This window comes from Hakea prostrata, chromosome 7 (genome assembly GCF_041222555.1).
Source record: "Hakea prostrata isolate BN-2017 chromosome 7, UWA_Hpros_2, whole genome shotgun sequence".
Taxonomy (NCBI): domain Eukaryota; kingdom Viridiplantae; phylum Streptophyta; class Magnoliopsida; order Proteales; family Proteaceae; genus Hakea; species Hakea prostrata.
Genome location: NC_142606.1, coordinates 17,857,710 through 17,872,309, shown reverse-complemented (window position 1 = coordinate 17,872,309; position 14,600 = coordinate 17,857,710). Strand labels below are relative to the sequence as shown.

Sequence of the window (14,600 nt, the reverse complement as noted above, 5' to 3'; positions counted from 1 at the left end):
TCTCTAAATCTTACCTTAACCTTTGGATGTGATTAATAGACATACGTTCTTTATCTAGAGAGAAATGGATGGTACCCCCCAGAGATTAAGATTGTTTCGTGATAGTTCAATTCAATGCCTCAACTACACTGCAAATCATAGTTATCCTAAATAGACGAAGTGCACTAATCTTCAAAGAATAAGGGAAGCAAATGGTTGGGTACTTGGTCAATTTTTTTTGGAAATGGGGTTCATCCGGGCCAGCTTGCGCGCACCACGACTATATCCTCAAGGCGCTTTTTATATAATTAATATAGGCGCCTGGCCCCGAGGGAATTCAAACTCTGACCTCCTACGTGGAATCGTTGGGTACTTGGTTAGTTTGTATAAGAAGAAAAATCAAAGTGCAGGATATCCAGTCATTGATCTGAAAAAAGTGGGATATGAGGGAGGCGAAGAAACGCGGAATTTTGCTTTATAGAATTAGAGCAATAGATTGTGGGAATGAACAATAATTTTTTCTTTCTTGGTAAGGTGAATAAGGGTACTAGGTTGGCAAGTGAGGTTTTCGGGAATGGAGTGTAAACTCAGATGCATATGGTAAGATATCAAAGAAAAAGCCTAAATGGTGATGAGCCTAGTTTAGAGTAAAAGGGACCGGATTACAAATAAGTCAACAATTTTGAATCCTACTGAAAGAAAAGCGGGTGAGGGGGAATACGGAAATCCATTTGAAAGAAAAACACACAATGATGCATTTGAGAAAAATGGGGATCAATCTTCCCTTTCTATACAGGGAATGGAGTTTTGTAAAACAGAGTATAATAAATCCATCTCCCGGTTCCCAATGCCTATCTATCATCTCTCTTCTGAACATACCCTAGAAACAAAGGATTTGATGGATTGACCTTCCAATCCTAATGTCTGTGTATATCTCTATCCAGAGGAAATATTCTACCATGCAAAATGATTCCTAAAAATTAACAAACCTCACTAGCATCTCTTCAGAAAATCTTTCCTGCCTTTTTTTTACAATGAATTCGCGTGTCCGTTCAAATGAGCAGCTGGAACTTCATTTCTAAGGTTGGATCACAAACAGAGGCTGCACAGAAAAGGATAAGAGAACACAACGTCATTTAACAAAGTGTGCCGAGCACAAAGTCATACAGTCGAACAAGTATGCAGGCAGAGAAACCCACCGTGTCCACACTAACAGGCTTGCCATCTTCTGCAAGTATCTCAACTATTGTTCCCGATTGATCAGCCTACAGCAAGGATATTTTGGAGTTGTTCAGTTAGTCATATCAAAGGAAGCTGCTTAGGGTAGTCAAGAATTTCAGACAAGGAATCAACGATCATTGTGTTGGATTTGAAAATAGAACTCTGGCACCACCAGACAATGAAAAGTTGGAATTAGAGATGTTTTATAGTGCTCAATGTGCAGAAACTCAAGAGACTCTGCTACTGCACATAACTATGAATTTGCCAATTATAGAAAAGTCTCGTGCACAAGTTGGGCAAAGGCATATACTTTGTAACCTAGGCATAGGTTATCAGCATCATAGTAGAGAGCAACAATGATACTGGTGTTTTTAGTTTCACATGGGGATTGATCAAATTGCTCGGTAAATTTGCTCATAGTAACTTAAATCCCAACCACAGGTATCTTTCTGTGACAAACAACTTGACATATAACCTGGAAAAGCCTATGTAATTCGTCCTCTTTAAGCTTCAGAAATCCAGTCTTGGATAAACTTCTATAAGATATGAAGAAAGAAAACGGCTAAACTTCAGAAAAAGGTAGGGAATCCTCAACAGGTAAACTAGGTATTCCTTTCAAGCTATCCATCAGCTTAGTTCCTTCATTACTTGACAAACACAATCCAATAAGTTTGACCCACTCCGGAGATGAAATTTTACATATTGCATTTAAAAGTCCGCAGGCTTTGTGTATTAGGGGGCATGCAAACACATGTTTTCCATGTCATGATATCAGAAGATTCAGAACACAATGCCCTGATACTCTTACATTATGTGCTGCTCTAACGAAAAGTTTTTGTCGATTATAAAAATGAACTTATGAAAAATGAATAAAATAAGAAAATGATCAGGGAACAAAGCAAGAGACATCAAACTATCAAAGAATTAGTAACCAATTGAGATTAGAACTTACCCCCTGCATCAAGCGAGAGCTATATCCATAGCACAGGAAACTCAAAAAAAATTCTCTATTCATAATGAAATGAAATCAATAAAGAAGAATAAGGAAAGAAAAGACAACCAACTTCTCTTTATTGGTGTAATACTATAATCATCCGTCACCTCATCTCCAAAGTTCAATTTTTATTTTACATCATTATAACCATGAAACCGTAAACCACCATTACTACTATAGTCAATCCTTCTCATGGCTCACAGCCATCTTAACTTTGCTAGATCAAGATCAAAGAAGACCAGCAACTGTCGAATGAACTGCATAAATGCTAATGACTTACGAATTACATTATTGTTAAAACGTGAACCAATGAATTGACTGGTTGTTTTCCTGTACATAATAAGTGGCCAACATATTGACCAGACTGTGGACTTGTCAATCAAATGGGCTACATATCAACTATTGGCCAAAAAAAAAAAGACTACATATCAACTAGAGGAGTCCCAGGTCATCCTACCAGTTTGGAAATTTAGCATATCCTTATAACTTGCTACATTTTATAGTAAATAGATCTTCATGAGGGTCAACTTTCTGAATGTCTTTTTTTTCCCCTCCTCATTGAGGTGATAAATAATTCCCTATAGTACATCATATATATATATATATATATATATATATATATATATATATATATATATATATATATATATATATATATTATTTTTTTTCTTTTTCAGATGAATATAATACAGGTTAAATTTGTTCTTTGTTAGATTGCCTTTCTTTGTCAATGTATGTTTTATGAAACACATATATTGCATTTCCTATTGACATCCCTCAAGGCGTCAAAATAATTGTCACCTTACCTTTTTTGCCTTTAGTATGGTAATTTTGTTTTCTAGAGAGGTACAATGTCATTTCACACATGTACTTGAAAAACGTTCCCAGCAATGACACCTTGATAATGACATAATGCTATGTACCTTTCAACTAACTTGAGTAATGTTTTTATGCCCCTATCTGAAAGAACTTTCAGAAATAAGACTAGAGCATCTAAAAGGTGGCTTCAACTTTCAAGTTCTAAATAAGCTTATAGAGGTGTCATTCAACTTCCTATGGCCCTATATATGCACACATATATTTGCTCAATGAGTGTCATTGGTTTGTTCCTTAAAGTGCCTATCTTGATCCGTCAATATCAACTTGGCAAGTCAAAATGACTAGTAACCTCTTAAGCACCTTAAATTATATTGACAACTTGATTTCTAAACTGGTTGTTCTGCATCATCAACTGTCTATATATTCTGGCATATTTGTAGGAAATAGGGTGAGAGCATCATCTATGAGACTAGTGATCATGGTTGTCAACACCAAACTGGCTTCAGTACCCCATCACACAACAGTGAAGAGAATACATTGAGGATGCAAAGGCAACACAATAGAATCACATAGTGGACCCAGGTCATGGCTCCAAGAATAAAAGAGTCCCAGACAGTAACTTCTAGGCCTATAGAAGATTTCATGAGCCCTAGTTCCAGAAGAGAAGAATAGACTATTTCTAGTTGAGGGGTTGACCTAACCCATGTTCGAGACACAATTTTAATGTTCATTAAGGTAAGTCAAGTATTTCACTAAGAATATAAAGTTGGCTATACATAGCCTATATACATGTAGAGTATTAATATCTTAGGTAGGAAAGAATTATGAGGCCCCTACAAAGAAATCTATCAGTCGTCCATGGTGGACCCTATTAAACCAAAAGTTTTTTGCAGCCCGATTATTCCAAAAGAGAAAATTATATCACTAGCATGGTTGTCAAAGCGTCCACCTAGGCGGCAAAGCGGTTTTTCAACCGCTTTGTTTTGAACAGCTTAATTGACACCTAATCTGCAAAGGAACTCCAAGGCCCAAAGTGACATAGAACCTATTTTTGCTCCAAGGGCGCTGCCCCCACACCCCTGCCGGGGGGGCCTCCCCGGATCCCCATGCCCGTCAACAACAGAATGTGAAGCATAAGCCATACTCAACATCAAGAATCAATGAATCAGTAAATGCCTAAGCGGACGCTTTGACAACCATGGTTTGATGAGATGAACTTATCTTTGTGTTAATTTTTTGAATATTTTTTCAAAATTATGATATTCTTGAATGCTTTTTTTTTGGGATGAATGTGACTATTGAATATTTGTTTAGCTTATTATAGAAAGTAGTTGTATTGAAAAAAATTTACCCAACTGCTTTGGTCGCCTTATTGCCGCCTATCCGCTGCTTTGTCAGCTAATCACCTAGGCGGAGCCCTAATCACCTTGCCGCCTTGACAACCATGATCACTAGTCAATGGAATGCCCCAACCCACATTTTGCACCCACCTCAGCCAAATACAACTTTTTGTATGTAGCATATAAAAAATAAATGTTAGAGGAGTCTATACAAAGGTAGCCTAGGTAAGATGCATACAATAAGAAGTTGAGAACCTAATAACCTATATGATCTACATCTACTTCTGAGTTCTGTCAGCAGGACACAAGCTCAAAGCAAAAAGGCCCAAAGAGAAAAGTTGCCTCTATTGAGTCCCTCTTCTGCAGCTTGCTCTGGAATGGCAAATAAACCACAAGATTCCTTCACCCTATCAACTGGAAAGTTGTCTGAAGCCCAAATTGGAAGGAGGCCTTGGCATTTGGAGAATCAGAGACTAACATTTCTGTCCTCCTCAAACTCATCTGGAAAATCATTACCAAGGAAAATTCCATTTGGGTGAATTAAGTCTAGTCCAACCTCCTTAGAGCAAAAACTTTTGTTGAACCCCTATCCATCCCAATCCTTCCTGGACTCAGTCTTAGGCCCCTCACCACCTCAGCCATCTCCCTCCATATTGTCAATGGCTCCTCCTTTTCCTTTTGGCTCGACCCTTGGCACCCGCCATCATCCTTTCACAAGTGGTTCGTTCACGTGGTCTCCACTCCTCCAACACTAAAGATACCCCTCTTTCCCTCTTCATTTCTGCGGGCTCTTGGAACCCCCCCTAACCACTATCCCTGCTCTAGAACAGATTTAGTCCCACCTTCCCCCCTTCCCTCCCATCCGTTCGAAACAAACACATTTGGCCCTCCAAAAATGGGTTGTTCACCACTTCTGCCTATAAACATATCCGTTGTCCCTCCACGCTTATCCCTTGGGCCAACCTAGTTAGGTTCAAAGGCAACATCCTTAGGCAAGCCTTGACCACTTGGATAGCCCTTTTCAATTGCCTCCTTACCAAATCTCTTCTCCTCCACCGCCATATCCCAGCCTCCCTCCAGTGTATCCTCTACTCTTTGGATACTAAAAACCCTCCGCACCTCTTCTTTGCCTACCCTTTTTCTAATCAATCTGGAGATTTGCTCCTGCTTCCATCTAGCACCGAAGAAAGCGTCCTTGGCCCTTAGACCTCAAATCTCACTGGGTCTCTTCTTCATTTCAGGGTTCCTCTATTGCAGACACAGTTGAGAAACTGGTTTTCAGCTCTTACATCCCACATATTTCGCTCAAGAGGAATCTTTGTAGATGGACTTCTAAATCTTAGGACCAAATTTGGAAAGTCATCCATAAAGACGTCTGCTCCAAGCTTTTTGTTCTTCCTCATAGGCCTCTTGTAGATACCCCAAGGAATAGGCATATCGTTGTTAACTGGGGTCTTATTTTGTTGCTGCTAACTCAGAGCTGATATAGTCTTCTCCCCTCCTTCTCTCTTTGTGAACCCCCCCCCCCCTTTCTTCTTCATTGGGTAATATATTATTTATTCATCCAGAGAACTTACCTGTGAAGACAGAAATTGAACTTACTAGAGGGAGAATTTGGTGTCCAACGGAAATGATGGTGCTAAATTTCATCACTTTTTTTGTAACCGTATTTCGTGTAGTTACCATTTAACAGGTTAAGATTATTGTTTATTACCATTAATACCTGAACAGTGTATGAAAACAAACTCCTCCTATAAACCCTAGCTTGCTTCATTGTCACAACCTACTACGATACTCCTTCATTCAACCTTACAATCAGTACTTCCAAAGATGATGTCGAAGGACCGCAGTAGGGAGTTCTCTTCCCACTCATATGTGGGGTCAACATGAGACTTCAGTAAGTCAAATCCACCTAATCAGACTTGTGAAGGGAAATCAGATTTTTAGGCCAAACATCCTTTTTTCTTTATTTTTCTCTCCAGGTAAGCTGAATACATATTGTTTCTTTGTTAGGTCCAAAAGCTTTTTTGATATTGATCTTATTATTTTTGTCTAAAACAATCATCTCATACTTAATTCAAGTCAGTTAAATACAACTTCGTTTTTTTTCCCTCCCTTTTGGGTGGATGAGTTCAGACTAGTTTTTTGTGTCAAGAAGTGTAGCGATTTTCCTAAACACAATCTTGTAGCATGATTTTTTTTATGTCATATGCCAGGTTATTTAGTTACACTTTCAACGAACTCAGGATCTGACAGATCCAAATTGATGAATGCCATTGGAGAAATACTGGCAGGGCATCGATCCGAGATATTCATCTTTAGAGTTAATGTCCTCATCCTCCTCTAAACTCTCTATAGTTCTTCCCCCACTTTTCCCTTGTTTGATCAAAGATCCAAGATTCCCAATGGGAACCAGGTTCTAGGGTTCAGATGTTGAAATTTGGCCCTAGAATCCAGCTCACTCTAGGATCCTCTTCCCTCAGAATCTAGAATCAGCAGTTTTCTAGGGCTGTATTGCCTTCAATATAGGTCTTTTGCTACAAAGGATAGGTGGTAGGGTTAGGTTAGTGCTAGAATAGGTTTCACCCAGGCTAGGGGGCCTTAGGGTTTTAGGTTTGAGAGGTTGAAACCCTGCTGTAGTTAATAGTTTCAGATCTGAAATTGCAATTAGGGTAGGGGTTGAAAGGAATCTAGGGTTAATTGGAGGCTTTCTACGGTTCAGCTAAGCTAGGGATTATGCTGCAGTTATTTTATATTTTCAGGTTTGGTTCTCTAGCTTTAGGGTCTAAACTGAGGTTTCCTACTCTTGGGGAAGTCAACTTTTAGGGTTAGGATTTGGAAGGGGAACTATGAGTAGGAGTAGGAGATGGTATTCCTAAGTGGATCTAGGTTTTAGTTCAGGGATTAGGTTGGATTAGTTTAGCTCTAAAGGTAGAAGATGAATTACAGAAAATGTTGATCAAGAAGATGACATGCAGGAAAATTTTAGGCTTAGGAATTATAGTTTATTCAAGAAATAACAGTAGGACTAAGGCCTATGGGTTAGGGCGATACTACTAGTAAGTAAAAGGAGGCTAAAGGGTGGGAATTAAGGAGTTAAGAATTGAGAGGTTAAGCTGCTGCAGCTAGGGATGGGGGAGGGTTGCATGGGCTTTAGGACATAGGCAAAGGGCAGGTTTAACTTACTTGGATGGGAGGACTGGCTGCTGTGATGCTTGAATATTCTTGCTGCAGCAGGCTTGAAGTGATGAAGAAGATGAAGATTTGCATAAATTATTCACACACACAGCCATGTGATTCCTCATAGGAACCCACAACTCCACTTTTTCCTTCAAATTCTGATTTTATTCAATAACTCAAGACTGATTGTTACATTCTATCATGGCTTATCTAGTTATTTATAGCCTACATGAAGGAAAACATATAAGGACTCAACTTCCTAAAAGAAAGCATGCTAGGACTCTTAACTTGTAATTTAAAATCAAACTTGAACTCCTACTTGACTCAAAACTCCCAACTCAAACAAAGATTGTATCATATCTCACTCTAGAACGATCCAATTTGGATTCTAAGAGTACATATGGAATCCTAATAAGAAACAGGTTGAAACTAGGGGATTCCTTCACAACTTAGGAATCATACCTCGACAAGGACTCTTCAATGACTTGCAAAATATGGACTAAAATCAAATAACAAAAGTAGATCTAGGGTCTCAATAACATGTTGGACCCACTGACACCCTAAACTTGGACTCCACAAAAATTATCCAAATGACCAAAGTGGTATGACTAGGGGCCATAGGGTTTGGGGGAAGTAACCCTAGGTCCTCTGCTGCTCTTGGGAACAGTTTACATCAAGAAGTTTCTTAAAGAAACTAAACTCAATCTTCCCTTTGTTTTTCATGGTTGTAGATCCTCTCTTGCATTTAATAGCCTAACACCCTAAGCTTGGACTCCAAGAAAATTATCCAAATGACCAAAATGGTATGACTAGGGGCCGGCCCTCTGCTGCTCTTGGGAACAGTTTACATCAAGAAGTTTCTCAAACCAACTAAACTGAGTTTTCCCTTTGTTTTTCATGGTTATAGATCCTCTCTTGCATTTAATAGCCTGAAAAAATAAAACTTCAGAAATTATTTACTCATTTAAGCTGTTTTTGAATATAAACATCAACAAATTATATTAAGTGATGAAACACTTGGGTGACCTTTTATGATTCTTCAAAATGAGAACCAAAGTTGTTAAGCATTGAACATAGTTGCTAAGGTGGCATGGTGACCATGCCATTGAAGAGGGTGAAAACATGCTGGCAGAAGCAAGAAGGCAGAGAGGTGCCTGATTCAGTGTCCAAGCTCTAGATAACTATGATGTTGAAACACTTAGGCAAGAACCTTTTTTAATTCTTCAAGACGAACTAAATAGCACTTAGAAATCCTAGACACAGCATCACTTTTTCCAGTCTTGACCGTCAGCCATCATCACTAATCTTTCCAGTCTTGACTGTCAGCCACCAACATTAATCTTGCTTATTCTTCAAATCTTTCAAGCCATTATTTATTTGAAGTTAGTGCCTACTATTGAATACTACTTCCATACATGATATAAATATAGCAACTGAATAGGTGGTACAATGAGGAACTGGGTTCGCACATATACCAAAAAGGAAGATTATAATTTATATAGCGAAGCAATGATTCCGTAACACTTGATGTTTAAAAAATTCTAACATCTGGATCCAAATCCAGATTCCAGTATCCATAGCTTCATTACTATCTTTTGATCTTTTCTCCCCTAACAACCATCAAGGAATTGTATTCACCCAACCAACTTGTATCAACTAAAGGCAAGTGTAATAAATGACATCTGCAACACTCAATTGAATTGTAATCTGACCACTGACCAGAAATGTTTAACATTTAATGGAATAGTCCAGGTCAGGCCTTCAGAATGGACATTAGAAATCACATAAATCCCCAGCTACACCTGATGGATCAGACATCTGGTGCTGATATATAAATGCTGTAAAAAAAAAAGTGCATGCTTCTATCATTTACGTGCTATAAAAAGGAAATCATGGTCAGGTAGGAGGCAGCTTTTATCACCTAAGGCAGGAATTAGTGTCTCAGTAAGCAAATGTTGTTGGGCAAAATAATCAAACTAAAATATAGAGAAGACCAAGCACTTTGCTAAAAATAGTTATTTACAAGTTTAATGGCAGCAAGGAGATTAGCCTTACTTCAATTTCGTTCATCAACTTCATTGCTTCAACTATGCATAAGACTTGTCCTTTCTGAACTTTGTCCCCAACCTAAGAGGGCGGGGGGGGGGGGGGGGGGAATGCCAAGTCATTGTTTAGGATAAAGCCATAGTGATATTATTATATTATACATAACTAGAGAGGAATTACCTTCACAAAAGGAGGTTCAGTGGGTGCTGGACTACGGTAGAATGTTCCTGCCATGGGGCATTTAAAAGGAGGAAGCGAAGACTTGGGTGACTTAGCAGGAGGTGGAGAGGGAGCAGGAGCTGCGGTTGAAGGAGCAACAGGTGCAGAAGGTGTAGGTGCAGCTGCAGGTGGTAGAGAGGAAGGATGCGTAACATACATAGGAGGAGGAGGGGGTGGCTGAGGCAATGCCTCCTTTTTACGAATTATTAGCTCACAGTCGAGTTGCTTCATCTGCAGCTCCTGAATATCCCTAGAGTCGACTAGCCTACCAGACAGATTAAAGTGACACAAAACCAATCCGCTTAAGGAATTGCTTGATTAAAAGCAGTAGCTGTAACAAAATGAATTAGTTTCTTACTTCACTAGGCTTGAAACTTGTTTTATAAACTCCGACAGTGATTCTTCTGAGGCTAATGCAGCATGAGACGGCTCATTTTCTGGCTTAGCATCCTTTTCCTTGAAAGAAACATGTTACCAAAAGGAAGTTTCATGAAGAATAAGGAACAGAAACCAGAACCTCAACTGAGAAAAGAAGCAGAACCTTACCTCATTTGATTGGGCCTTGACCAACGTTGAATGATTCCAAGTATATAGTTGCCCCTGCAGTTGGAAACAATCACTAATTCAATTTCTTAAAGAGTTGTAACACCAAATATTCTGTAAGAAGATCGAATTCCTAGTGTATATATCCACTTAAGAGGCTCGATCCGAGTTCTGGTCCCAGTCCAGAACAGGACGAACAATGTTATGAACCAAAGAAGAGAAAATCAGCAGTTACAGAATTACTTGTCATCAGAAATGACAATGTATCATGGATAAATCAAGAAACTAACAGATCAACCATTCAAAATCTTCAAAACTAGAATTGTAAACTTACCGAGTTATTAAATTTTGTGTACTACTGAATCAAGTAAGGCTTTATCAATTTAACTTGAATCTAATGACCACAACTAACTATCCACATGCTTTCAGCCCGGATCCCACTGAAACTACTCAACTCAAAACTGAAACGAGCAAAAATTGAAAAAGATCACCAAAATTGTTCGCTGAAACCAAGAAAGCAGTACCTACCTTAGTGGAGAACCTAAGTTTCAGCTTCGAAGAAAGATGAAACGAAACCATCGATTGGGGAAAATGGCGTTGTTCAAGAAGTAACAATGACGACGTGGTCGAGGTTTTTGATGCAGCAGGAGTTATTGCAGAGGCAGCTGGAACCAACGATGCCATTTCAGATTGAACGAAATTGAGAAACAGAGAGGAAATGAGGGTTTGGAGAATGTTTTGGAGGTTTCGATTTTACGAATGGTACGTCACGTCGATGGAACTGAGGGGAAGAAGAAGAGAGAGAGAGAGAGAGAGAGAGAGAGCGAGTGAGTTGAGTGAGTGAGTGACTTGCTTTTGAAAACGAAAGAAATGAATGAAATACTTGCACTTCATGGGTGACACTTGGCAGTGTTGCGTTGGCGGATCAGGGGTAGGTCACCGGAATTGTACCATTTTGTTACCGGTTTTGGCAATGTGAGCTTAGCTGGCTTTATCTCTTTTAATGGTGGAATTTAGTGCATTCTTGGCATTTTCCTATGTCCCAAACTCCCAATAGGAACCTTGTTTCTATTTTTCTATTCTTTTCATAAAGCCTAACATTCCATGGAATAAAATAGGGTGAGAGAAAAAGAAGGGAATAAAAGGAAACTTTTCAATTAAATACTAAAATCTGAATTTCTTGTTTTCTTTTTTTTTTTTTTAAGAAAAAAAGGAGTTTGTTTGTTTAGAATAATGGAGATACAGCTCTCCATAATTTAAAAGAAATGTGTTCTTATATGAAAAAACAATTTTTCTCATTCTCTTTTTGTAAAAGTTACGTAGTTTCATATGAGACTTTGTGAGAAAGGAAAGGAATGAGAAAAGAAATACCTTAGGGTAATTTTCATTTGGATTCCTTGAGATTTGATCGAAGTAAATTTTAACATCAGTAAAATATGACATTTTGTATTTGTATCCGTGTGGTATTCAAAAAGGCCAATCAAGGACATAGAATCACTTTTATGGTAAAATATTCTTAATACTTTTTTAATACAAAATTTTACATTGGAGTCTTTATATCTAATGTAAATTCTAGTTGGGACCCAATTGCCGCTCAAATCGCAAATATTGAAAGGAATGAACGAAAATAATTTTGTGAAAAAATTATAAATGTGGATCCCACTTTAATTATATTTTTTATTTTGTATAAAATCCACTAAATATGGGGGAAAAAAATCCTCTGCTGTACACAACTCTCTGCTGTGCACAGCAGTGCACTTAAATACCAAACAATAGGCTGAAATTTAAAGCATGAATTCACATTTAAAAAGTCCAAAATAGACTTGTATTTTTTTTTTGTTTTTCAGCCTATTATTTGGCATCTAAGTGCACTGCTATGCACAGCAGAGAGAACTGTGTATAGCAGAGGATGTTTTCCCTTAAATATTTGGGGTTTTTAAAAGAGATGCAATGGATAAACTGACATGCCATGTCAACAGACAGACTTTATTAATTTAAAGAAGTTTTTCTGGTCACTTTTTCACCCAATTGAACCAAACAAAGTATGCTTTGATATTTCGTAGAAAAATTTACTTTCTCCCACTCTACTTCAAGTTCAGTTCATCAGAGTGGGGACCCTTTTTTTTGACAGTAACCTCTGAGTACTGATTAGGCAGACTAAAAGTAGAATTCCCTCCTAAATATCTGATGAAGTATGAGGAGAGTACAATCCTCTGTCTATTGAGATAGAGACTCTAAATTCGTACCAACACCAAAGGATCCCACCCGTCTATCTTTTTTCTAAATGCAGGCATTTGGTTTGTAATGGAAATGGAAACCTGCCTAACAATTCTATTTCAACTGTTTCATTATTAGTAGAGACAAAAGGCTCCTTAAACCAAGGATCTAATCTTACTGGTTTTTTTTTTTTTTTTGGGTAAATAATAATAATAATAATAATAATAATAATAATAATAATAATAATATTACTGGTTCAGTGGGATCTATTACAGAATTCTCTTTTTTTTTTTTGGTAAATATTACAGAATTCTCACAGCTAATGAATTGAGTAGCTTGAGTGCTTGACCCAACTGAGATAACTTGCAATCCTAATAGAAAGTAATGAAAGTGAGATATTAGCCTCTACATGAAAATGAAGGGTCTTATGCTCTTTACTTTCAACATCACATTGATGATGGTGTCTCCTTTTTATTGCAAAATTACAAAAGCCAAACTCCAACCTTCCTCTTTTAATCAGATATATACATCAGTGTCCCTCCACTAATAGTATTACATTAAAGAACTTACATCTTTTTTTTCCTTTCTTTCCTTCCACCAGAAAATTAAATTTTGTCTTAAACAATACTTATTTTTGTCAACCTAAAGAGTTTCCATTTCCTGTTAAGTCCAATGCTGTTCTATAGAATTATAAAATAATAATAATAAAAAAATTAAGATGACTTGTATGCCCCAAAGGTTATCAGAAATTGGAAGAGTCCATTCTGATAGAATTGTTTATGAATCTAAATTTAGACTTTGGTGAGTAACATAACAATTGTTTGAACCTCATTGCAATAAAAAAAAAAATTTGGGGGGGGGGGGGGGGGGGGTTCAGACCATTGCATTAGAATAAACAATTAGGATTTCAATCCTGGTTTTTTGACTATTGCTGATCATTTTCTTCCTTCAGCAATAATATGAATTGTCAAAATCTAGCACATTTCTATGGTTCTAGGTGTTTGTATCATGTTGGGCGATATGGAATGGTTTTGCACTTTTCTAATGCCATTTATTCACAAATTCATAGTTTAAACTTGTTTTATGAACTTTGAGAGTGATTCTTCTGAGGCTAATGTTGCATGAGTCGGCTTCTTTGCTAGCTAGGCATCTTTTTCCTGTACTTTTGTTTTGGGAGTTGTTGTGGCATTTGAGGATAAGACCTCATAGGCAAATACCACTGCTACAATTTAAGTACATTAGAGTTGCAGTTAGCTGCCAACGCAGAGCTGTGCTAGTGGTGAAACCAACACCTCTTAGTGAAGAGGTCGTGGGTTCGAAAAAAGAAAAAAAAAGAAGAAGAGAAGTACAGCTATCTAAAAATATTAACTCTCTACAAATCATTACCTCTTAATGCAAGACTGAAAAAGTCAGTCACCAACCTACCCCATTTAATGAAATAGATACATCAGTGTCCCAGCACTAAATAATAGCACATGACAAAGCATAAATGAATGGAATGGGAATACTGTTAAAAACCCTAAACCAATGAAAAAAATACATAAAAAGTTTAAAAGTCGGATTTTGAGTTTTAAATCTTGAACTTCTTGGTTCCCCTTGGCTTACAACAAACAATTTTCTCCATGGTTAACTTAATTTTCTCGATGGTTAAGTTTTGTAGTATCTTTTTTTTTTTTTGGTAGAAAAGTTTTGTAGTATCGCACCACCAGTTTCTTGTCATATTTAACATTTTTTCACTCAAAAAGGCGTATCTCATAAACACTTCTTTGTGTCAACTTCAAAAGCTTCCCCTTATTGATAATTTGGGCCCAATGATGCTCTCAGGAATTAGAAAAGAGAGCCCTTTTAAGATGACTTGTATGGCCATACGTCATAAAAAAAATTGGATGAATCCACCATGATATAGCATTGTTTGTGTTGGATCCGCATTGTAATAAAACAAACACTTCAGCCAATGCATAGCTGTTCTAGTGGTTAAATCCAACACTCTTAGTGAAGAAGACTTGTGTTCGACTCTCGTTGAGGCATATTAATATCCCCAT

At 37.6% G+C, this 14,600-nt stretch overlaps 1 protein-coding gene across 2 annotated transcripts; it reads right to left on the bottom strand.

The window, feature by feature from the left end:
• Positions 1–410: 410 nt before the first annotated feature.
• CAC1 (chloroplastic acetylcoenzyme A carboxylase 1) lies at positions 411–11,192 on the bottom strand. Of its 2 annotated transcripts, none has more exons than XM_089163061.1 (7): positions 10,870–11,192; positions 10,345–10,398; positions 10,157–10,254; positions 9,760–10,063; positions 9,589–9,660; positions 1,179–1,244; positions 411–1,081 (listed from the first exon to the last, which is right to left on the bottom strand). In XM_089163061.1, exons 1-7 carry the CDS (start codon positions 11,023–11,025, stop codon positions 1,058–1,060), a joined length of 774 nt encoding a protein of 257 aa, XP_089019187.1. In that variant the 5' UTR covers positions 11,026–11,192; the 3' UTR covers positions 411–1,057. The 2 variants fall into 2 exon arrangements, with proteins under 2 accessions (XP_089019187.1, XP_089019188.1); XM_089163062.1 differs by having other exon boundaries at positions 10,157–10,248.
• Positions 11,193–14,600: the final 3,408 nt, after the last annotated feature.

Excerpts from the sequence above, each read along its gene's own strand:
- CAC1 (XM_089163061.1), bottom strand. The coding sequence starts at position 11,025 with ATGGCATCGTTGGTTCCAGCTGCCTCTGCAATAACTCCTGCTGCATCA. Across the intron at positions 1,245-9,588 it reads AGTTGATGAACGAAATTGAA|GCTGATCAATCGGGAACAAT; the intron begins GTAAGGCTAATC and ends TCCTTGCTGTAG. Across the intron at positions 1,082-1,178 it reads AGCCTGTTAGTGTGGACACG|CCTCTGTTTGTGATCCAACC; the intron begins GTGGGTTTCTCT and ends TTTTCTGTGCAG.